Below are 25757 nucleotides of genomic sequence, written 5' to 3' on the forward strand. Positions count from 1 at the left end.
GGGATCGGTGTTGTGTTCCTTCATTTTGGTGCTTTTGTCAAGTTAAGTGGTTTACAGAACTTCGACAAATGCCATTTAGGCTCTGCCAAGTAAGTGGTTGAGACCCCTTTGACAGACCCACAAGAACTCTTAGCCATAGATCAATATCTCGCTGAGGCTCTTGAGGCGAAGCAGACTCCTGGGCAGTAGCCACGAAGTCTTCCGCCTAATCAGGTAGGAACCAAGGTTTATTATTTTTATTTAACCTACAACGTATGTTGTTTTCCCTGTCTATGTCAGTAAGTAGCTGTCTCTTACCCTCCTCCAGTGGTGTGAATCAGCTAAGTATATATCTGACAGGGAAGTTGAATGTATAAAAATGATATTGTTATGATACAATAAAGTTTTATACATACTTACCTGGCAGATATATACTTAGCTATAGACTCCGTCGTCCCTGACAGAAATTCAAATTTCGCGGCACACACTACAGGTAGGTCAGGTGATCTACCGCCCCGCCGCTGGGTGGCAGGAATAGGAACCATTCCCATTTTCTATCAGATTTTCTCTTCCAACTGTCTCCTGAGGGGAGGCTGGGAGGGCAATAAATCGTATATATCTGCCAGGTAAGTATGTATAAAACTTTATTGTATCATAACAATATCATAATCAAAATGCAAGTGCTAGGTATGCCTCCTGTTACACCTTTCAAACATTTTTACTGTCTATTTCTATATTAGCACTGAATGACCTCATAGGTCCCAGTGCTTGTCCTGTGTCTTAAATTCTATGTTCTATTCACTTGGTAGATCTACTAGGCTACCTGTCATCTCTAGGGAAGCTTGCTCTACAAAGCATTTTTCCTTAGTTTCTTTCAGTGGCAGTTTGATTGTCAATGATCATCGCCTAGTGCAAATCGTGCTGTGAGTGGGCAAATGAGAGGTTCTCGCATGGTTGCTAGATGATGGGAACCTGTCTCTGGGACTTCTTGAACCCTCCACCTGTATTGCAACTCCTAGCAAACAGGAGGAGGGTTGAGGTGCACACTTGAACGTGTTCATCTCTGGTGTGTGGTTAGAGTACAAACCTCATTGTGTAAGGCAAGCGGTGCCACTTGGCCGCAAGAATTTTGGGGTTGTTTGATGAACAACATCAAGTGTCTTTGTCAAAATGCAAGGATGGAGGACTGGTTTTCCCCTACCTTTTTACAGTTGATGAAGCAGATGCAAGAGTGGACAGTCTGCCATGCCATTGAGCCATCAGCCAGGTACATTCTGGGAGTGAGTAATGATTTGGCAGACCAGCTCAGCTACCTAGGGCAGGTAGTAGGGATAAATAGTCTTTACTCTAACCCATGGAGAAGGCTATTCAAGTAGTCAGAATCACTAGTGAATGACTTGCTCATCAGGTGACTAAAAAGGGAGATCCCAGGATGGTTCTGGAGGATGCCTACCCAGTGCTCTTGGGATATTCTGGATGCTTACACCTTTCCTACACTCCCATTTTCCTACCATGTATTTATCACTTGAGGGCTCAGATGCCCAGGCATATCCCTGTTTACTCCATGACAATTGGTTTTCTGTTCTGCAAGCAGACTCCCAGAGTTATCTCTAGGCCTGCTATCCTAACCAAAGGAAGTCACCCATCTTTCATAATGGTTGACGCTGATGGGTCTCTATTGGGTTGAATGTACTGTCCAGTGAATTGAAGACTGGTGAGTAACGTGGCCCTCTGGTCTGGTATACTTGGAGGGTTGGAATCTCTTGTCTTAGTTAGTTTTCTTGTTAATTGTTGTGGATCTTGATGTCTGCATCGTTGTGTTATGAAAATTAAAGGATAAAATTAAAGATAAAATAGAAGCCTGTTGTCTAGACATGAGTGTAGTACATATAATGAAAGATTGACATTCAGATTGGTATGATTACTGGTTGGGAAAACAGTAGGCAGGTCATTAAATAAGTTATTAAGAAAATAAGAGAATAAGATAGAATTTTAATTACAATACATGCACACAAAAGATGGTCTCATGATTAGATACCAATTTTGTACATGAACTTTCCTGTCAGATATATACTTAGCTATAGTCTCCGACGTTCCCGACAGAATTTCAAATCTCGCGGCACACGCGACAGGTAGGTTAGGTGGTCTACCTTACCTGCCGCTGGGTGGCGGGTGTATGAACCAATCCCCCTTGCTTGTCAGATTTTCTCTGTTGCTTGGAACGATAACAACTGTTGTCGGTTCCTTTGGATAGATTTTTCATTTCTCGCTTGCCTGGAGTTGATTTGGACTTCTTTTTGGTGACGTATTCGCTCTGTTTGGCTTGGCATACGCTATTTGTGGACATTTTGACTTTGAACTGGAATTTTCTTGAACATGTCTGACCTGGATTCAGAAGCTAAAACTTCGGTTTTGTTTAGGGTTTGTGTGATTGAAGGGTGTAAGGTGAGGTTGCCGAAAGCTTCGGTTGACCCTCACGCTGTATGCATGAAATGCAGGGGGAATGAATGTTCTTTTAGTAACCCTTGTAAGGAATGCGAGGTATTGAATGAAGACGAATACAAGGCTCTCTCTTCTTATGTTAGGAAGTTGGAACGTGATAGAGTACGAAAGGCTTCCTCTAGAAGTTCTAGTAGGTCCAGAATGAGTGAGTTGGATGTAGAACCTAATGCTAATGTAGAAGTAGAACCTTCTTCCCAAGTTGCAGCCCCTGCTCCCCGCACCGAAGCCGAAGATTCGTCTTCGGAGGCGGCGGCTTTGAGAGCCATGATTCTTTCAATGGATCAGAAGATTCGTCAGTTAGAAGGTAAGGAGAGTGTTAGTGATCAGTGCAGTGTCCCCAGTGTTGTGGAGGGTGCGTCTGACCGGCTCCTTAGTGCCTCTAGGCCTAGACCTCTTCCAGACTCCCAGTTCCAGTGGAGTAGGAAAGTCGAAAGCCGTAAGAGGGCTAGGGAGAGCCCCCACCGGTCAGGCGTCCCCTCGGCAGATCCTGAAGTACGCTCCCAGGCTGCCTCAGATCGTTACAAGGAGATCCTGCGTCAATGCTTCTCCTCTTCGTCGTCTCCCTCTCCGAAGAGAGGTTGGAACTCCCCGAATGCGTCGCGCCGTTTTGAAGAGGGGCTTGGAGGCTTCCTGCAGTCCTTTGGCTTCCAGCCCGGAAGTTTTCCTTTCCCAGAAGAAACGTCTTTGGAAGTAAAGAAGCCCAAGAGTCTTGTGATCGCTCGTCTTCTCCGCGCGCCCTCGATTCTGCGCCTGATTCGGAGGAAGATCAGACGGATTCTCCTACTCGAGTCCTTGCGGGACTACAGGCTCAGATCTTGGCTTTGGCGGACTCTCTGGCCTTAAGATCGCGGAGGAAGAAGGACGTTTCTCTTCCGATCAAGAGATCTAGGCGCCGTTCTTCAGAGGATCGTTCTCCACTTCGTAGGCGATCTCCTTTGTATGGGGAGTATTCGTATGAAGGTAGGAGCTCACGCGAGCGGCCCCGCTCTCCTGGCTCTCTCTCAGCTTCAAGGCGCCAGACATCAGTCAGACGCTCTGTGGAGAAAGAAGTTTTTTCTCCGGATTGGATCCCCGCTTCTGGTAAGCGTTCTTTGCCTGCTCATCACGCTGTTTCGAGGGTACGGCCGAAAGGAGATAGGTACTTGGAGCAGAACAGGCCTCTTTCTTCGACTCCCTCTCGTAGGACTTCTCAGCAACTTCGAGAAACTAGAAGGCGCCCTTCTACTAGTAGGCGCTCGTCTTCCGGATGTCGCTCTCCTCGAGTTTCGGATCTGGAGTTGAGTAGACGTTTTTCTCCTGTTCGTAGCCCCTCTCCCTTCAGACGTCAAGAGTCTGGTAGGAGCCATGTGCCTGATAGGCGTCCTTCTGGTAGCCGCTCCCCGCAAGATAGGCGCCAAGAGCCTAGTCTACGTCGATCTCTTGGTAGGCGCTCGTCATTTTCGAGGCGCCCTACTCCTGACTGTTCTCCTCGTGGCAGACAACAAGAGCCTTTCAAGCGCCCTTCTCCGTGTAGGCGCTCTCCTTCTTCTAGACGCCCTACTCCTGACCGTTCGCCTCTTGGTAGGCACCAAGAGCTTCGCAAGCGCCCTTCTCCTGATAGGCGCTCGTTAGCTTTGAGGCGCCCTTCTCCCGACTGTTATCCGCTTGTCAAGAGTCTCGCAAGCGGCCTTCTCCTAGTAGGCGCTTTTCACCTTCTAGTCGACCTTCTCTTGATCGTGCTCAACTTGACAAGCATCAAGCGCCCTGCTCCTGATAGGCGCTCGGCGCCTAGCAGCCGCTCTCCTCAGGATAGGCGCCCAGATACTAGTAGGCGCTCTCCTCCTCGTAAGCGCCCTGTTGATGTATCCAGACCTTCTTGGGGTAGGAGCCCTGCCTCTCCTTCAGTCGAGATTTCGTCTACCTCGAAGAGGGAGTCTCATTGCAGACAATCCAAGATTGGAAGATGCAAAATATACCGGAAGATGTACTAGCAACTCTCTGGTAGACACTAGAGGTGCCTCACACTGAGGGACCTGGGGCAACCCGAACAGATGTAAGGTCTGTAAGGTAAGGATCCTCCGCGCTCTCCTCGACAAGGAATCCTAGAGGGTTCGGATGAGGAACCGAACACTTCCGCAGCTGTGTCTTCTTACAAGAAGCTCACAGAGCTTCTCCTGCAAGAGTTTGGGGATTCCCTTAGTCCTACGGCTCCTCCTTCTCCTCACTCGTTATTTTCTACGGCGAAGACAACGAAGGGTTCTTCTTGTGTGAGGATGAAGCTGACCCTTTCGATGAAAAAGGCACTGAGGAGTTTTGGTTCCTGGATGACTTCCAAAGAGGAAGCAGGAAAAACGATGTTCGCTTTTCTTCCTTCGAAGCTATCAGTACGCGCTGGTTTCTGGTATAAAACAGGAGAGTCCTTGGGACTGGGTCTACCGTCCTCGGCCGATGTGGACTTTTCGGCTTTGGTATATGCCACAAGGAGAGCTGCACTTAACTCTGCTAAGACAACTTGGGCAATGAACGAGATCGACCACATTCTGAAAGGTATGTTCAGAGTGCTGGAGGTCTTCAACTTCCTTGATTGGTCGCTGGGAGTCCTGGCTAAGAAGATAGAGGTGCCAGAGTCTTTTTCTCCAGAGGACCTCCTTTGTGTTTTTTCGTGCATGGATAAGTCCGTTAGAGACGGAGCGAGTGAAATCGCCTCCCTGTATGGGGCGGGGATCGTGAAGAAGAGATCTGTATATTGCTCCTTCTTGACGAAGTCCGTCTCCCACGCTCAGAGGTCTTCTTTGCTGTTTGCTCCTCTTTCCGCTCAGTTGTTTCCCAAGCATTTAGTCCAGGACATCTCGAGATCGCTTTCGGCTAAGGCCACCCAGGACCTTTTGGCCCAGTCGGCAAGGAAACCTCGTCCTTCCTTCCCTACCAAGACTAAGAAGGAGAAGTCTAGTATGTACTCGGGAACCCTTTCGAGGGGCTTCTTCCTCCAGAACCTCGACGTTTAGGGTTCGTAGACCCAACAGAAGAGGAAAGACTTTTGCCAAGTCAGTCAAGACCCCCAAATAACTTGCAAGTCCTTCAGACAACGGTGGGCGCCAGGCTCTTAGGATTTGTGGAAGTCTGGGCCCAGAAAGGGGCGGATCCTTGGACCCTTTCAATTTTGAGGAGGGGTTACCTCATCCCTTTCACCTCAAGACCTCCCTGACGACCACCCCAAGGAGTGACGGCCAGGTACAGAGGAACACCCCATCATGAATCAAGCTCTCCATCTAGCAGTAGAACAGATGCTGGAGAAGGAGGCTATCGAACTAGTGACAGACCATCGTTCATCAGGCTTCTACAACCGGCTTTTCCTAGTTCCGAAATCCTCAGAGGGATGGAGACCGGTGTTGGATGTAAGCGCCCTGAACTTCTTCGTAGAAAAGAAGTTCACGATGGAAACACCTTCGTCGGTGCTGGCAGCGCGTCTCCAGGGACTGATGGTGTCCCTTGACTTACAGGACGCTTACTTCCACGTACCGATCCATCCTTCCTCGAGGAAGTTTCTCAGATTCATGATGGGGGGAAAAATTTTCCAGTTCAGGGCTCTGTGTTTCGGCCTCTCGACGGCCCCTCAAGTGTTCACAGGGATCTTGAGGAACGTAGCTCAATGGCTTCATTTGAAGGGGGTGAGGATATCCACGTACCTCGACGATTGGCTGATAAGGGCCAATTCAGAAGATCGTTGTTTGAAGGACTTGCAAGTAACACTAGAATTGACGAATGCGTTGGGACTTCTGGTCAATTTCAAGAAGTCTTCGTTAATTCCCAAGCAAGAGTGTGTGTATCTCGGGATACGGATGAACTCTCAGAGTTTTCGGGCTTTTCCCTCTCAGGAAAGGATAGCCCGAGGATTCGAGAGAGTAACAACCTTCTTAGGGAAAGAAGTATGCACAGCGAGGGAGTGGATGAGTCTGCTGGGGACGCTCTCCTCGCTGGAGCAATTAGTGTCCCTAGGAAGGTTGCACCTGAGACGGCTCCAATTCTTTCTTCATCGGAATTGGAGTCGTCGTTCTCAGGATTTGACGTTCTCCCTGTCAATATCTCAGGAAGTCAAGGAGCAACTCACATGGTGGACAGATCCCAACCTCTTTGCGAAGGGATTGTCTCTTCAATCCCAGAGCCCCAACCTAGTGTTGTTCTCAGACGCTTTGGACACAGGTTGGGGGGCGACTCTGGGAACCAGCGAGGTGTCAGAAACCTGGGTGGGGGACCAGGTATGCTGGCACATCAACAGAAAGGAGTCGATGGCCGTGTGGTTGGCTCTGAAAGCCTTCGAACCCAACGTCAGAAGATCAGTAGTGCAGATCAACGCGGACAACACTACAGCTCTGGCATATATCAGAAAACAGGGGGGGATGCATTCCTTCTCTCTGTACGAGACTGCAAGAGACCTTCTTCTGTGGGCCGAAGAAAGGGGAATCAAGCTTCTCACCAGGTTCGTGCAGGGAGAGAGGAATGTGAGAGCAGATCTCCTCAGCAGGAAAGATCAGGTCCTTCCCACAGAGTGGACACTTCATTTGGATGTATGCCAGAGCCTGTGGAAGTTGTGGGGCAGGCCACACATAGACCTCTTTGCCACGTCAAAAAACAAGAGACTGGATCCTTACTGCTCTCCGATCTCGGATCCAGAGGCATTAGCAATCGATGCTCTTCTTCTAGACTGGAGCGGACTCGATGTCTACGCGTTTCCCCCCTTCAAGATTCTGGGGTTAACAATCAAAAAGTTCGTAGAGTCAGATTCAACGAGAATGATCTTAATCGCTCCCTTTTGGCCAGCCCAAGAATGGTTCACAGAGGTACTGGAATGGTTAGTGGACCTTCCAAGATCGCTCCCTCTAAGGAGCGATCTACTCAGACAGCCCCACTTCGACAGGTACCACAAAAATCTCCTCGCTCTCAGTCTGACTGGCTTCAGATTGTCCAAAGTCTGGTCAGAGCGAAAGGCTTTTCAACAACAGCTGCTAAAGCAATCACAAGAGCGAGGAGGCCTTCCACCTTGCGTGTATACCAGTCAAAGTGGGATGTCTTCAGACGATGGTGCAAGAGAAAGAACATTTCCTCTTCCAGTACCTCTGTGACCCAGATTGCAGATTTCCTGCTTTTTCTCAAAGAGTGTCATCTTGTTGTATCTACTATTAATGGATACCGCAGTATGTTGGCTGCGGTCTTTCGGCTTAGAGGCTTAAATATCTCCGAGAATAAGGACCTGCATGACCTTATTAGGTCCTTTGAAACTGTTAAAAAACAATCTTATATTACACCGAACTGGAATCTAGACGTAGTTCTACAATTCCTTGGATCGTCTAGATTTGAACCACTTAGTTCAGCCTCGTTCAAGGATCTGACGAAGAAGGCTCTCTTCCTTATGGCCCTAGCAACTGCTAAGAGGGTGAGTGAGCTCCAAGCTATTGAGGGCAATGTTGGGTTTAAGGAAGAATCTCTGGTTTGTTCGTTTCTTCCGGGATTTCTAGCTAAGAACGAAAACCCATCACGTCCATGGCCCAGGAGCTTCGAAATTCGTGGACTATCTTTTCTTGTAGAGGAAGAGCCTGAAAGAACTCTTTGCCCTATGAGAATTGTAAAATATTACCTTAAGAGGAAGGAGCAACTTAAGGCCAATCAAAATGTACTTTGGTGCTCCGTGAAGGTCCCCACTCGACCCATGTCGAAAAGTGCTCTGTCCTTCTTCTTGAGAAGCCTTATTAAAGAGGCACATGTTGCCTGCAAGGAAGAGCATTTTAAACTTCTTAAGGTGAAAGCTCATGAAGTGAGAGCCATTGCAACTTCGCTTGCATTTAATAAGAATATGTCTGTGCGGAACCTGATGGAGGCGACCTTCTGGAGATGCCAATCGGTTTTTGCAAACCACTACCTACATGATGTAAAAATCAAATATGATAAATGCTTCGCCTTGGGCCCTTTCGTATCGGCGGATTCGGTGCTGGGGCAGGGAGCTGGAACTTATCCTTTTTAGACTTTGATATTTTACCCTATATTTTGTATTTGTTGTTTTTGGTTGTCTGAAAGAGGTTGCAGGAGGCACCTCTTTTTGTCGTAGTAATAACCCCTTTGTAGTTTGGTTAGGTGGTCTGATGGGTTTTGGCTCCTTGCAGAGGTAGTGGTAAGGATCTGTTAAGTAAGTGGACAAGTTCCCTTTAACAGGATCCGACTTGGATTCTACCTCACAAGGGGATCACATATCCCAGTGGTAGATCTGAGGGTCTTTCAGCAACAGGTCACGTCCTAGCTGTAGCTCTCCAGGCAATGCAGACTCAGAGACAGTATCTATGAAGTCTTCAGCCTGAAAAGGTGAGAACCAAGGTTTTTATATCCTACAACATTAGTTGTTTCCCTTCTTTCCTGTATTATTTAGCTGTCTCTTACCCTCCACCAAGGGTGCCAATCAGCTAAGTATATATCTGACAGGAAAGTTCATGTACAAAAACGATATTGTTAAACTACAATAAAGTTTTGTACATACTTACCTGGCAGATATATACTTAGCTATAGTCTCCGACGTTCCCGACAGAATTTCAAATCTCGCGGCACACGCGACAGGTAGGTCAGGTGGTCTACCTTACCCGCTGCTGGGTTTCGGGTGTATGAACCAATCCCCCTTGCTTGTCAGATTTTCTCTTCCACCTGTCTCCTGAGGGGAGGCTGGGTGGGCCATTAATCGTATATATCTGCCAGGTAAGTATGTACAAAACTTTATTGTAGTTTAACAATATCATATTTCAGTTAAAGTTGCCATGAAATGATCTTATTTCAAGAAATATATACAGTATATAAGTTACATCATATGAACACTTTAATGTGTGAGTTAAAATAATAAAATAAAAAAATATAAAACATTGAAGATATTGTAGCTGATTCACAGATTTTTTAAATACTACTGAAGTGTATATTAACAATATTAGCATTAAACTTGCATTCTTTTCCAGCAGAATTAGAAATATGGGTGGCAAACCTAGCACAGTGGAAGGAGATAAAAGATCACATGTTCAGGCTGGAGATGGAATAAGGTCTGTCAGGACAACTTCAGTCTTTAAGGCAGTGAATTTTGAACTTTATGTTAAACCAGTAAGTGTGCAGTATCTTGTGAATTTTCAATTTTATATTAAACTAATAAGAGTGCAGTACAATATCCTTCTAACATTCCTCAAGGAATTTTCTCTACAGGAGTTTGACTTTATGTGTGATTGGTATATATTTTCTGCCGAATTATACCTGTTGATTATTTTCTTAAGTATATGCAACCCATTTGTTCACAATATACAAACCATCGGTCTTTACACTAGGAATTACTTTCAGTAAAGCAGGAAAGCGGCCGTTAAACTTCTTGAACAAGGTGGTTAGGCAGTAACTTCCGTCCAGTAGGTGGGAATATACCTGCCTGCCCGGATGTGAATATGTATTCCTGTTTGTTTTTGGCCATCATGCAATGCAGATGTGTTTTCGTGAGCTCTTTACCTGACTATCGTTAAGCTCTTTTTTTCTCAGTGGTCAGTGGGTTCTTTTTTTATTTATTATGTACGAGGCAGTCCCCGGTTATCGGTGGGGATTGTGTTCTCGGCAGGATGCTGATAAGCAAAAACCGCCATTAACCGAAACTCAGCTATTTATAGCGCCATAAGCACTAAGTTTCAGTTAATGGCACTGATTACTGGTTAATGGCACCTCTGTTAGGTATGTTTTGGTGCCATAACTCTATTATTAGCACCTAATGGTGCTGATAACCGAAACTCGGCCCTTTATGGCGCCATAAATCACTGATTTTCATACAATCAACTTACCTGTCATATATACATAGCTAAGACTCCGTTCGTCCCCGACAGAAATTCAAATTTCGCGCCACTCGCTACAGGTAGGTCAGGTGATCTACCGGCCTGCCCTGGGTGGCAGGACTAGGAACCATCCCCGGTTTATATCATATTTTCTCTGTCGCCGGTGGTATCAACATTGTTGTTATTACCTCCTGACTTGGATTCTTTTTTCAACATTTGATCAACGTTTTTCGGCTTTTTGGTGACGTATTTGGATCGTGTTTTGGCATTCGCTACTGTGGACTGTTTTTGGAATAACTCTTTTGGAATTTTCTCAGTATGTCTGATTCTAATGTGAGTGTGAGAATGTGTGTGAATGTAGGCTGCAGGGTGAGGTTACCGAAAGCTTCGGTTGATCCTCACACTGTATGCCGTAAATGTAGGGGGGTTCAGTGTTCTGCTTTTTAACACTTGTAAGGAATGCGAGGGTTTGAATGCAGAAGAATGGAAGACTTTGACTTCTTATTTGAAGAAGTTAGAGAGGGATAGAGTTAGACGACTGAAAGGTGGGAATTCAAGGCCTATTGAGCCTTTCACGGATAATTCTAACCCTACTACTGTAGATTCTCCCTATAAATCTCATTCTCAGAGTGTCTTTTCGGATTCGGCATCGGAAATCGCCAATCTGAAAGCGACTATTCGAGACATGAAAACCAAGATGGCTGACTCGAAAGGTAAGGCTAGTGATAGTGAACATTTTAGTGAAGTGAGTCCTATCAGTGTTGTGGAGGGGGCGTTTGATCGTCCCTGCGGCGCTCCCAGGCTAGACCTCTTCCAAGCTCACATGCCCAGAGGAGAAGGAAAGTCGAAAGCCGTTAAGGAGGTCGTGGGGAATCCCCAACGGTCAGACGTCCCTTCAGCTAGCTCTGCTTCATGGCAGCCAGCTCAAGGGCGCTATAGAAAAAGCGTCCTTCGCGAGTGTTTCTCGTCCTCTCCCTCTCCCTCACCTAAACGAGGGTGGAAGGAGTCGAAATTATCGAGACCGCTGAAGCGTCATATGAAGCAAGACATTGATTCAAGCCCAGAGCGCTTCTCGGATGACGCCCCCGTCTGCTATTAAGAAGGCGAAGGTGGCGTCAGCGTCACCTGACGCTTATGAGGAAGTACCACATCATGCTTCTTCCTCCCGAGTGATGACGAGAGGCTCATGCACTAGACGTAGGAGAAGCCTCAAGAAAGATAATTATGGCGGTTCAGGAACAACTGTCATCTCTTGTGGGAGTTTTAGCGCCCCGTCGGAAGGATGTGACGCTTCCAATTAAGAAGTCTCGTCCTCTCGCACCTGCTCGAAGAACGGGGGCTGACGAGAGTGTAGTAAGACAAGAAGATCGAAAAGACGTCTTTTAGAAGTGAAGCGTCATTTCAAGCGGATCTTAGACGTGACGCTCCGTCCAAGATTGTGACGCCGAGTAGGAAGCCCTTAGAGAGCGAAGCGTCTTCCAGACGCGAAGCGTCATCAAAACGTCAACAAGAGACGTCATACATGACGCTCGGAGAGCGGGAAGCGTCATACAAGACGTCTTCTAAAGCGCAAGAGAAGCCGCAGGTTGTGACGCCTTCCAGGTCGATCAAAACGGGAAAAAGGAAAGACTTTCATTCCCTTAGCCCCTCTCCGATCAGGAGTTTGTCTCCCTCCAGAAGAGGAAAGTTCTGAAAGGAGAACAGAAACTCAGAATTATCACGAGTTGGAGCAAAACTCGGATGATGACGATCATGGAAGAGAGGGCTTGTTCAACTATAAGGTGTTGACTACCCTGCTTCTGGAGGAATACGGAGACGAGTTGACTCCGGCTGCTCCTCCTTCTCCGCGCTCGCTCTTTTTTCGAGTGCGAAGGCGAAGAAGCCTTCGTCTTTTCTGAAGATGAAGCCCACCATCTCGATGAAGCGGGCTTTACACGCCTTAGACTCCTGGATGAAGTCGAAGAAAGACTTAGTCAGGACAGTATTTTGCATGCCTCCAGCAAGATTAGCTGGGAAAAGAGGCATATGGTACAAGACGGGGGAGGATATGGGTATCGCTCTCCCTTCTACTACAGAGGCAGGACTTTTCGACGTTAGTTGACGCTTCAAGGCGTCCAAGTCTTAATTCTGCTCGCATTACATGGAGTATTTCAGAACTGGATCATCTCCTCAAGGGACTTTTCCATGTATTGGAAGTCTTCAACTTCTTAGATTGGTCCCTTGGGGTGATGTCCAAGAAAGCTCACGATTCGCAGGGAATCGAACCTGAAGCCCTGTTATGCATTTTGTCTTGCATCGACAAGCAGTACAGGATGGATCTTTGGAAGTCTCTTCATTATTTGGAGCAGGTCTTTTGAAGAAAAGGACAGTGTATGGCGCCTTCTTAACAAAGGCAGTCTCGCATGACTCAGAGGGCAGCTTCTACTATATGCACCTCTGTCGGACTATTTGGTTCCCTTCTAAGTTAGTGAAGGATGTAGCTCACTCTTTAACTGAGAAGGCGACACAGGATCTTCTGACGCAGTCAGCTCAGGAAGAAGAAACCTGCTTTAGTTTCGGACAAGAAAGCACCTAGCACTTCTATGCAGCCCTTTCGAGGTGGTCCGATCTCCAGACCTCCCGCAAGAAGGAAGGCTCCAGAGAGAAGAGGTAGGTCCGCCTTTCGTCCCTTTAAAAAGGGAAAATGAAACATTTCTCCTCCAAGCACCAGTAGGTGCCAGGCTCCTGGATTCGTGGAGGCCTGGACACTGATAGACGCAGACGCGTCTTCACTAAATATCATAAGGAAGGGATATCGTATCCCTTCCTGAATACTCCCGCCCCTAACGTCAATACCAAGGGAACTATCAGCCAAGTACAAGGATCCTGTGCTGAGGGATACTCTTCGATCGATGGTGGAACAAATGTGGGACAATGGAGCAGTAGAACTAGTACTGGATCAAAACTCCCCGGGGTTTACAATCGCCTTTTTCTAGTGGCGAAAGCCTCGGGAGGCTGGAGACCAGTACTAGACGTCAGCGCTCTGAACAAATTTGTTCAGAAGGAGAAGTTCTCCATGGAGACTTCTGCTTCAGTCCTAGCGTCATTACGACAAGGAGATTGGATGGTGTCTCTAGATCTCCAAGACGCCTACTTTCACGTCCCGATCCACCCTTCGTCGAAGAAGTACCTCCGTTTCATGACGGGGGGAAGGATCTTTCAGTTCAGAGCCTTGTGTTTCGGCCTGTCCACAGCTCCTCAGGTCTTCACAAGCCTGATGAGGAATGTGGCGAGATTTCTTCATCTCAAAGGAGTGAATGTCTCGATGTACCTAGACGACTGGCTCATCAGGGCCAGATCGGAGAGACAGTGTTTGGAGGACCTAAAGTTAACTCTGGATTTGACCAAGGCGTTGGGATTGCTTGTGAACCTCGAGAAGTCTCAGCTGACCCCCAGACAAGACCTAGTCTATCTTGGGATTCGGATGGATTCTCGGGGTTTTTCGAGTTTTTCCTTCGCAAGAGAGAACCGCAAAAGGTTTGAGGATAATCTCTCTCTTCTTAGAGAGCAGCAAACGTCAGCGAGGGAATGGTTGAGCCTTCTGGGGACGCTTTCCTCGCTGGAACAATTCTTCCCTCTCGGAAGACTTCATATCCGTCCACTTCAATTCTTCCTCAAGAAGTCTTGGAGCTGGAAAAACGGACAACTGTCGGACGTTTTTCCCATTCCAGTGGAGGTAAAGGCACACCTACAGTGGTGGTTGCTACCTCTGGAAGAGAACAAAGGGATCTCTCTAAGATCACAGAAACCCAGACCTAGTGTTGTTCTCCGACGCGTCGGAGACGGGTTGGGGAGCGACATTAGGCTCGGAGGAAGTGTCAGGCACCTGGGAACCAGCACAGGTGTCCTGGCACATAAATTGCAAAGAGCTCTTCGCCGTACACCTGGCTTTGAAGAGCCTAGAACCTCTGGTGAGAGGACAAGATAGTGCAAGTAAACGTGGACAACACCACCGCACTTGCCTACATTCGGAAACAGGGAGGGACACACTCCTCCGTTCCTTTACGAAACTCACGAGGGACCTATTACTTTGGACGTCTCACAGGAACATCTCCCTGCTGACAAGGTTCGTACAGGGAGTAAGGAATGTGAGGGCGGACAGGCTCAGCAGGAGGAACCAGGTCCTTCATACAGAATGGACTCTGCACGAGGAAGTGTGTCTCGATCTCTGGTCTCTGTGGGGAAACTCCTCATGTGGATCTCTTCGGGGCAACATACATTTCAAAAAGGCTCCCAAGTGTTTTGCTCGGTCGTGGAAGACCCAAGAGCAATTATGGTAGACGCCCCACCTTCCTGCTAAACTGGTCTCGAGGGACGTTTACGCTTTTCCCCCATTCAAAATCCTGGGGTTAGTATTGAAAAAGTTTGTGGCGTCAAAAGAGACGAGGATGACTTTAATAGCCCCCTTTTGGCCGGCCCAGGAATGGTTCACGGAGGTGGTAGAGTGGATCGTAGACTTTCCAAGATCCCTACCAGAAAGGACGGATCTTCTCCTTCCATTAAACCCAAACAACCAAAAAATACGTTCCCCATGCCACCGGCCAGGAGCCCCCAAGTCGCCGCTTCAAACCCGGCAGTTACCCGGTGGTGCCCTGAATTCAAATTCAATTCCAAGAAGGTAATCCTGGCCTATGCACCAAATAACCTCCCCTCCGAGGAAAAGCCTCCGACCGCCCCGCTCTCGCTCTGACTGCCTTCACTATCGAAAGACTTGTCAGAGCGAGAGGCTTTTCTCGCGAAGTGGCAAGCGCGATCGCGAGAGCTCGCAGAACCTCCACTACGAAAGTATACCAGTCGAAGTGGGAGGTCTTTAGAAGGTGGTGTAGAGCCAAGAAGTTGTCCTCCTCCTCTACCTCTATAGCGGAAATTGCTGATTATTTCTTGCTATTCCTGAGAGTAAAATCTCATCTAGCCGTATCCACAATAAAGGGATACAGGAGTATGCTCTCGGCTGTATTCAGGAACAGAGGTTTAGATCTGGCAAATAACAAAGATCTCCACGATTCTCATAAGATCTTTTGAGACTTCAAAGTCTAAGGAACCAGTACCTCCGAACTGGAACTTGGACGTAGTCCTCAAATATCTGTCTTCGGATAGATTCGAGCCTCCGCATCGGGCATCATTTAGAGACATAACTAGAAAATGCCTATTTCTTTTATCGTTAGCGACGGCAAAAAGAATTAGTGAGTTACAAGCTCTGCAGGATAAAGTAGGATTCAAGGGAGACTCGGCGATTTGCGTCGTTTAAGACTCTGTTTTTAGCGAAAACGAGAATCCCACGAATCCCTGGCCTAGGTCATTCGAAGTCAAAGGAATGTCTAGTCTCGTAGGCAGAGAAGCAGAGAGGTCTCTATGCCCTGTTAGAGCTCTGAAGTTCTATCTTCAGAGGAAGCGTCAGTTGGGAGGCTCTAGACAAGGTCTTTGGTGCGCGGTAAAAGACCCCACAAGACTGATGTCAAAGAATGCTCTAGCGTTCTTTGTAAGAAACGTCATTACGGACGCTCATAAGGTCTGTCCTGACGAACAATTACAACTACTGAGGTAAAAGCTCATGAAGTAAGAGCGGTTGCGACGTCTCTCTCGTTTTATAAGAATATGTCGCTTAAAACATTATAGATACGACATATTGGAGATGCAACTCAGTATTTGCATCTCATTACTTGAAAGACGTGCGTGTGACGTATGAGAAGTGCTTTTCTCTAGGTCCTATCGTATCGGCAGATACGATTCTGGGTACGGGAGCCGACACCAATCCTTAAAATGTATATACTGTTCTTCTGTTTGGATATGGTCGAGAATCTCTTCGAACAATGGAGGATTCAGGCTCGCACGGGCGGCCGTCTATGTTGTTCATAAGGAATTGAATTCTCCGTCATATCCAATTAGTTGAGTATAATTTTTTTGAAAAATTATGTATGTGTGCGTAGTGGTTTTTGAGTTACGGTTGTTGTGACGAGTTCGGGGATAACTCGTAACAATCCTTAGTTCTAACACATGGTTAGGATCAGGTGGTCGGGATTGGTTGTGTGCTCCTTCATAAGGTGTATTGTCATATAAGTGGATCAGCACCCATTGACAAAGTCCTTTTAGGCTCTGCTGAGTAAGTGGGTAAGACCCCATCGGCAGACCCACAAGAACTCTTGGCCATAGATCACATATCTCGCTAAAGTTTCTTGAGGTGATGCAGACTACTGGGCAAACACCCACCAAGTCTACCACCTATCAGTAGGAACCAAGGTTTTATTTATACCTACAACATATGTTGTTTACCTGTCTATTCCATATAGTAGCTGTCTCTTACCCTCCACCGAAGGGTGCCAATCAGCTATGTATATACGACAGGTAAGTTGATTGTATGAAAATGATATTGTTATGTTACAATAAAGTTTCATACATACTTACCTGGCAGATATATACAATTAAAGGCCCACCCAGCCTCCCCGCAGGAGACAGGTGGAAGAGAGAAAATATGATAGAAAACGGGGATGGTTCCTAGTCCTGCCACCCAGGGCAGGCCGGTAGATCACCTGACCTACCTGTAGCGAGTGGCGCGAAATTTGAATTTCTGTCGGGGACGACGGGAAGGAGTCTTAGCTATGTATATATCTGGCCAGGTAAGTATGTATGAAACTTTATTGTAACATAACAATATCATTTTAGCCTCATAAAACCCGATCACCATTAACCGAATCCGCCGATAACCTGGGACTGCCTGTATACAGTAGTATATAATTTGTTTGATTTTTATATAAGTAACCTACCAAGTAATTACATAGCTGTATATATGTAGTTTCACTTCTGTCGGCAGCTAAAATTTTGAGATTTATGGGAGCGCTACCTTTGTTTTGGTTAGGCAACTACAGTGGACCTCCTGTATTCAGGGGGATTAAGTAACCACAACCCCCTGCGATTACTGATTATCCATGATACTATATTGGAATCCCTCTAAAGACACTTATAACTGTGTAATTCAATAGCTTGAACACAAAATGCCCCTCTAAAAATGCTTAAAACTGCCTATTTTTATGTTATTTTTGTGACTAAATACATTTTTTTATGATAAAAATTGTATTTAGACTCAAAAACCATGTGAAAATATAAAGTACAGGCAGTCCCCGATTATCGAGGCTGTTCCGTCCCCAGGGGTGTGCCGATAAGCGAAAACTCAGCGATTTATGGCACTTATGGCACTGATAACCGGTTATCGGCGCCATAAGCACCCTATGGTGCTGAGAACTGAAACTCTCCTCATTATAGCGCTAGACAGGCCCCATAAACCGGATCGTTGATAAGTGTGTCCACTGACAACTGGGGACTGCCTATAATCAGTCAATTCTTCTTAACAAAAAATTCCAAGAATTGCTGAATTTTTCTGATTTATTGAAAAAATGCATCACCAAAAAATCTGCAATTAAATGAATCCACAGTTGCCAAACATGAATAAGGGTTCCAGTGTAACCCCGCCCACTTTCGGTGTAGAGAGGAACAAACTCACCACAAAGTTCAGTTGTTTCTGCCGGCTGATGATTGTAATGTTGATTAGTAGCAGTGAATTTTTAGGATTATCTTTACTTTTCAGTTAATCGTAGTTGCTACAGTTGGTAAAGTACGTATTCTTGCTTTTGCTAGCCATTTTGGCACAATTAGATCCATATTGGCATCTTTTTGTGCCGTAAAATTCATGAATTCCATAAAGTTAGGGCACTCCGAATCCTTGAGGAAGCGCCCGCCGCCCTTGTTATACTAATTGTGTTAGTCTGGGGTTGGTGGTCCGTCTGGAGCGGAGTCCCAATTCCCCTAGTAACGGGTCACAATTGCTCTTGAGTCCGTTGGAGGCTAACAGCCCAATCCGTCTTTAGAAGGATGTGAGTTAGTCTAGAACTTCCATTAGTAGATTTATTGGAGGGAAAAAGTAATTCCTCTGCCAGATGTTCCAATCTATCTGGTATCCGTGGCCTGGGCCATGGGGTCCAGATTGAGGGTCACATGAAATATTGTAACTTGTGGTTGGATTCTGTGGCAATAATTCTACTTGGAGATCTGGATTCTGCTGGCTGATCCATCTAAATGACCTGTTGTCTAAGGGCTATTCCGACTGAAGCGGAGTTGTCCTTGGCAGTGCATCTGCCACTAAGTTCTCGCTCCTGCCAAGATAGTTGCTGACAGATGCAACTGTTTCTTGTTGTCAATGAAAAAATTGTTATCATGACCTGATTTATGTGGCTTGATTGAAAGTTCCTCTCTGAGGAGAGTTTACTAAGAATAGAATACTGCCATGGCTTCCAAACACTGTTATGAAGCTAACAGGGCGTTAGGGACCAAGTGTCCTGAGCGTTTCTATATTGGGAGTAGTCTCCCAAATCGCTTAGTGAAGCATCCATATGGACCACTAAACTTGGCGGAGGGAACCATACCGGTGATGGTTTTGTCAGATTCTTGACTTCTGTCCATGGACGGAGTCTCTCTGTAAAAATGTGCGGGATGCGGGAACTTTGTCTCGCAATTTCCTGTTCGCTCTACTCCGCCAAACCCGGAATATAGCCTTCCGATTGCTTTTAGTAGAGTCCCTGTTACTGACGCAAATTGGAGTGAACCTAGGACTCTTCCTGGTTCCTCCGGGATGTTTGCCTGCCTTGAGGAACTGTCTCGCAGCCTTGCTATTTCCTTTATTTTCTCCGGTGGGATCGAAAGTTGTGTGATTGAGGTCCCATTGTTTCCTAAACACTGAAACCGTGGTGTCGGAGTGTGTAGGGATTCCTTGTGATTTGGAATCCTAGGAACTCCAGAAATTATCACTTATGGTTGCCTTGAGACATTCCTTGACGTTTATAGCTCAGATGAGCCAGTCATCTAGGAGATTACTAGGCTTATCCCTTGGGTTCTCAGTTATTGTACTACTGTTTCCGCTATCTTGTAAATATTCTGGGCGTTCTGATAAGCCCGAATAGCCTTACTTGAAGGCGTAAGCCTGTTGCCTAGTCTGAAGCCTAGGAAAAGGCGGAAGTGACTTGCTACCGGAACAGGATAGTATTGAATGTCTGAGTTCCAATGAGACAAGTCTAATATTACTCTTGGTTTGATTGAATCTTCATGGAATCGCTGGTGAAGCATCCCTGAAATTCTAAGTATTTGCACCTGTAATTACTTTCTTCTACAGAAAGTCTTAGGTGTCCTTTATCTCATCCGGCATTTGGATGTTGATAAATTTTTGGTTGATGGAGGAGGGCCCTTCCCCCACTCCATACCCGACCTTTTGCTATTATGCTGTGCGACCAAGTGCTGATTCCCAGCGGTTCTTGAATAAGCACCGCTTTCCTCCTACCTGAGGAGTCTCACTGGTTCGTCGAAGGTCGGTTGCGCCGGCTTCCTGTGAAGTCTCTTCCTTGCCGGAAGTACTTCCGCCAGCTTTACGGAAAGTTGCTCCGGCTCGGCTACCTCTTGTGAACCTGCCTGTTGTATCCGTGACATACACCTGGTTCTTATCGGAGGCCTTATGGCCGGGGAAGAGGTAAAGAAGCCGAGCTTTGGTGTTGCTGAGAGGGCTGGTTCTACAGCAGCACGGACTGTTGTGGCTGACCATTTGAGGTGGATGGTTGACCTAGCTGGCCTACTTGAACAGCTTGTACCACTGTTTGAGGTTAATTAGTCTAGAAAGACTAGAACCCCTTTGCTCTCTTCTTACCTGTGGGCTGTGTTCCGGAGGATTCAAATCTCCTCTTGGGGATCAAGCCCCAGCGAACTCGCAAGCTCTGGTTGACCTTAGCTGCTTCGCCCGGGATTCTGTTCACTACAGTCTCAGGGAACAAGTTCGCCCCCCAGATCTAGATCTAAGCTTTGATGAGTATTAGGTTCATGGCGAATAGACGCATCGGCCAAGACGTGCTTTCTGCAGTTCTTCCTGGCTATTGCATCTCACTTGGCAGGAGTGAGAACTTAGTGGCAGATGCACTGCCAAGGACAACTCCGCTACAGTCGGAATAGCCCTTAGACAACAGGTCATTTAGATGGATCAGCCAGCAGAATCCAGATCTCCAAGTAGAATTATTGCCACAGAATCCAACCACAAGTTACAATATTTCAGGTGACCCTCAATCTGGACCCCATGGCCCAGGCCACGGATACCAGATAGATTGGAACATCTGGCAGAGGAATTACTTTTTCCCTCCAATAAATCTACTAATGGAAGTTCTAGACTAACTCACATCCTTCTAAAGACGGATTGGGCTGTTAGCCTCCAACGGACTCAAGAGCAATTGTGACCCGTTACTAGGGGAATTGGGACTCCACTCCAGACGGACCACCAACCCCAGACTAACACAATTAGTATAACAAGGGCGGCGGGCGCTTCCTCAAGGATTCGGAGTGCCCTAACTTTATGGAATTCATGAATTTTACGGCACAAAAAGATGCCAATATGGATCTAATTGTGCCAAAATGGCTAGCAAAAGCAAGAGTACGTACTTTACCAACTGTAGCAACTACGATTAACTGAAAAGTAAAGATAATCCTAAAAATTCACTGCTACTAATCAACATTACAATCATCAGCCGGCAGAAACAACTGAACTTTGTGGTGAGTTTGTTCCTCTCTACACCGAAAGTGGGCGGGGTTACACTGGAACCCTTATTCATGTTTGGCAACTGCGGATTCATTTAATTGCAGATTTTTTGGTGATGCATTTTTTCAATAAATCAGAAAAATTCAGCAATTCTTGGAATTTTTTGTTAAGAAGAATTGACTGATTATAGGCAGTCCCCAGTTGTCAGTGGACACACTTATCAACGATCCGGTTTATGGGGCCTGTCTAGCGCTATAATGAGGAGAGTTTCAGTTCTCAGCACCATAGGGTGCTTATGGCGCCGATAACCGGTTATCAGTGCCATAAGTGCCATAAATCGCTGAGTTTTCGCTTATCGGCACACCCCTGGGGACGGAACAGCCTCGATAATCGGGGACTGCCTGTACTTTACATTTTCACATTGTTTTTATGTCTAAATACAATTTTTATCATATAAAAATGTATTTAGTCACAAAAATAACATAAAAATAGGCAGTTTTAAGCATTTTTAGAGGGGCATTTTGTGTTCAAGCTATTGAATTACACAGTTATAAGTGTCTTTAGAGGGATTCCAATATAGGCATGTACTGGATGTAAGCGCACTGAACTTGTTCGTTCAGAAGACCAAATTCAATATGAAAATGACTTGTTCGGTGTTGGAATCCCTTCGCCAAGGGGACTGGATGGTATCCCTGGATATGCAGGACGCACACTTCCACATCTTAATTCACCAGGACTCCAGGAAATAGCTTCAGTTTGTGTTCATGGGCAAGACCTACCAGTTTCGAGCTCTTTACTTCGGCCTCTCGACAGCACTGCAAGTATTTACGAGAGTGCTGACTCCGCTGGGGAAGTGGTTACACCTCCTGAGCATCAGAGTGTCACTCTACCTAGACGACTGGCTTCTCCGCTCCTCTTTGGAAAGTCTATGAAGGATCTCAAGAGGACTCTTTCATTAACTCACTCGTTAGGTCTTCTTATAAACAAGGAGAAATCTCAGCTAATTCCAACTCAGAGCATTGTCTATTTGCAGGTGACTCTGAACTCTTGAGTGTTTTGGGCTTTTCTTTCACCAAAGAGAGTTCAGTCATGTCTGGAAGTAGTACAGGACTTCCTGGACCACAAGTCCTGTTCCGCCAACCATTGGACCAGTCTGTTAGGAACACTAGCTTCAGTGGAACAGTTTGTCAAACTCGGAAGGCTGCACATGAGGCCCCTACAATTCTTCCTGAAGGCATCATGGTGCAGGAAGACTCAACCGGACTCGACAGTATTCTCGATTTAAGACGAAATCAAGGAGGACTTAGCGTGGTGGCTTTCAAAACCAAGACTGGTGGAGGGTCTTTCGTTTCGTCCGCTCCACCCAACCCTTCAGTTCTTTTCAGATGCCTACAAGTAGATTGGGGATCCCTGTTGGGGAAGAACGAAGCGTCAGAGGAATGTTCGGAAACTCAACGCTCTCTTCATATCAACGTGAGGGAGCTATTAGCAGTTTACCTGGGACTTCAGGCGTTCTCTCATCTTGTGACCGGACAGGTGGTAGCAGTTCACGGAGACAACTCCACAGCACTTTCCTACATCAGGAAACAAGGGGGAACGCACTCCTTCACCCTCTGCAACTTTGCAAAAGATCTGCTTCTGTGGGCAGAAAAATTTCAAGTTTTGCTGATCCCTCGATTTGTTCAAGGGAAAAGGAATGTGTTAGCAGACGAAGTAAGTCGACGTCACCAAGTACTGCCGTTGGAATGGACTCTCGATGCGAAGGTTTGCTTAGACCTATGGAAACTTTGGGGAAAGCTGATGACAGACCTATTTGCAAATTTGAGGAACAACTGCCTTCCTCTGTTTTGCTCTCCAGTCCCGGATCCTCTTGCATGGTCAGTCGACGCAATGTTACTAGACTGGTCGGGCATGGAAACGTACGCCTTTCCCCCGTTCGGCCTAATAAGACAGGTGCTGAACAAAGTGTCATTTCACGAAAAAGTGTCTCTGACACTAGTCGCTCCGTTCTGGCCAAGGAAAGAATGGTTCCCAGATCTCCTCTACTTGCTCGTAGATTTCCCCAGACTTCTTCCGTTAAAGAGATGTCTACTCAAACAACCGCACTTCGCAAGATTCCACCAAGGATTATCCGCTCTGGCACTGACAGGATTCAGACTGTCAGGAGTCTCGTCAGAGCGAAAGGTTTTTCGAGACGAGCGGCAGAAGCTATCGCAAACTGCAGAAGAGATTCTTCTACCAGACTATACCAGTCTAAATGGGGAGTGTTTCGAAAATGGTGTAAACTAACAAAAGTCTCTTCTTCTGAAACATCTGTGAACAAAATAGCGGATTTCCTTTTATTCTTAAGGGACGTTAAGTGCTCAGAGCCTTCAACTATTAGGGGATACAGAGCAATGCTGGCTTTAGTTTTTAAACAAAAAGGACTAGACCTATCTATGAATAGTGATCTTTCCGATCTAATTAAATCGTTCGAGACTTCCAAATCGTCAAAGGGCTCGATAGCATGGAATCTCGATATACTAGTTCTTAAACAGCTTTCAGGTCCTCCCTTTGAACCGCTACTTTCTTCGTCTATGAGAAATCTCACCAAGAAGACGTTATTTTTAGTTGCATTGGCATCAGCTAGACGAGTTAGCGAGCTACAAACGATGGACAAAACGGTGGGATTTTCTTAAGGCGACGCAGTTTGCTCCATGGAGCTCAATTTTCTCGCGAAAAACGAGAACCTTTCTAATCCTTGGTCACGTAACTTTGTTCTCAAGAATCTGACAGACTTGATAGGCCAGGAAGAAGAAGACTGGCTATGTGCCGTGCGGGCATTAAGATATTACCTCCGCAGAACGGAGAAAATTAGAGGTCAATCGAATCGTTTGTGGTGCTCTGTTAAAAATCTCTCTCGCCCTCTCTCAAAAAACGCCATCTACTTTTTTCTGAGAGAATTAATTGTCAAAGCACACTCTCAAGCTAATGACGCAGTTTCCTTTACTGAGAGTGTAAGCGCACGAAGTTCGAGCGGTAGCGACTTCCCTCGCATTTCGACACAACCTGTTGCTATCCGCTATCATCCAAAGTACCTTTTAGAGGTCTAAATCTGTGTTCGCTACGCATTATTTGAAAGAAATCGAGACAGTGTTCGAAGATTGTAAGTCTCTCGGTCCACTTTCGGTAGTTGGCATGGTGTTGGGAGAAACGACATAGGGGGTTGCTCCCTCTGTTAGCCTATGTTTCGCCTTGTATCAAGGTTGACGAGTTAAAGGGAAGTCTGGGGGTATAATGTACCTGGAGTACTCACCAGTCATTTTAGTTTTAGTTTTGGTGGGTAAAGGTTTTTATTTCAGTGTAGGTGACAGTTGTTTTCATGTTGGTTATTTCTGGTCTTAGCCCAGGGCAAGGGCAATATTTTGTTGTATCTTCGTTGAGTCAGCGGTGAACGCCATGACTACGAGGATCTTCCACTCCATGTAGAGGCACCCATTGGTCATACTCCAAGCCTTCTACTACGTAAGATGAACACTGACCAGAGGCAGTATTCTCTTGCAGTAGCTCTCTTACAAGGTAAGGTACATCAGGCACTAGCAGTGCTTTTGGGTATTTTTTCAAGAATCATTTCTTATTTTTTAATTAAAACATACATCCACAGCCCCCATCCTTACAATGGGTAATCAGCTGTGTAATTGTTCAGTAACACTGCAATAAAAATGGAATTTTCATTATAAAATAAAATTTTATTGCATACTTACCGAACAATGATTTATCAAAGCCCTCCCTCCTCCCCACAGGTGGATGGCTGGGCAGAACGAATTGATGTTACCTGGGCAGTTGTACCTGTAGCTCCTTCGAGTGGAGGGAAATGACGTCACCTACATCAGCGATGGTGGCGCCACTGCGAAAGTTTTGAATCTATTGTCTGCCATTCGTAGGGAACCTACAGCTGTATAATTGTTCGGTAAGTATGCAATAAAATTTCATTTTATAATGAAAATTCCATTTCTTTAAATTTATGTCCCATTTCAGCCACCCCTCATTATGATACCAGGGTTGAAAGGCAAAAGTGGAGTGCAGACTGATGAGTGGGTAGGGCTTCCTCCTACTGTCAGTAGTTAATCACCTTGTCTGAAAGTTAAATGGCCATTCAAACTTGCATTCACAAGCTAAATCCTATGTAAAGAACTTCAGGTTTACATGTCAGGAAAAGTAGGAATTACTTAAAAATTTGCCATTGTTAATGATGATTAGTACAATGTTTAAAATAAATCTTCAGTAACGCCTAAATTAATGTCTTCTTGAGATGACTTCAAAAACATTGATTTCATTGTAGTTATGGAAGGGTGTGAAAGGTAAAGATCTTACTCAACTTGGAGGTATGGGTGATTCATATTTCAAAGTAAAAAATTAATTATTTATATATCTTATATTAATTATATATAAAACTTCTTAGTGTTTTACAAATCACTGTATCTTTCCATTTCCATGCTTCATACTTCTAGTGCTTTGTTAATGAGTCAACATAGTTAATGTAGAAATCTTGAAGTTGCCTAAAATTAATGTGTAATTTATAAGTTTTTTGTCAAATAATAATCTCAATAATTTTGGGTGAAATTATTAAGTGAAATTTTTCTTTTCAGAATCTTGCTGTGATGGCTTTTGGAGTTGTAGCAATTTTATGTAGCACGGGATATTTAGCTTACATGAAATCTCAGCATCGGGAGTCTAAATCATATGTTGCTATTGCAGAAGATGATACTCAGCATCTATATCAAAAGCGTTCAAAATGGGATTGATGTAACTTTGATTTTCATAACTTTTCTTGTGTATATTATGTTGTATTCTAAAATTGTATTATGAAGATTGCATTATATTCTTTATAA

The 25757-nt window shown here is 45.7% G+C and overlaps 1 protein-coding gene across 4 annotated transcripts in view; it reads left to right on the plus strand.

The window, feature by feature from the left end:
• Window positions 1–25757, plus strand: part of LOC135226560 (small integral membrane protein 8-like) — a 75944-nt gene that overhangs the window by 50183 nt on the left and 4 nt on the right. For 2 of the 4 annotated variants that reach the window (XM_064266233.1, XM_064266235.1), the window contains exons 2-3: window positions 9450–9585; window positions 25515–25757. The exon at window positions 25515–25757 is cut by the window's right edge and continues 4 nt beyond it. In XM_064266233.1, coding sequence (XP_064122303.1) covers window positions 9460–9585; window positions 25515–25670 — 282 coding nt within the window. In that variant the 5' untranslated portion in view covers window positions 9450–9459 and the 3' untranslated portion in view covers window positions 25671–25757. Of the gene's footprint in view, window positions 1–9446; window positions 9586–25514 lie in introns of all 4 variants that reach the window. The other 2 variants (XM_064266234.1, XM_064266236.1) reach the window with 1 other exon arrangement.

Source organism: Macrobrachium nipponense, chromosome 14, assembly GCF_015104395.2.
Source record: "Macrobrachium nipponense isolate FS-2020 chromosome 14, ASM1510439v2, whole genome shotgun sequence".
Lineage (NCBI taxonomy): Eukaryota > Metazoa > Arthropoda > Malacostraca > Decapoda > Palaemonidae > Macrobrachium > Macrobrachium nipponense.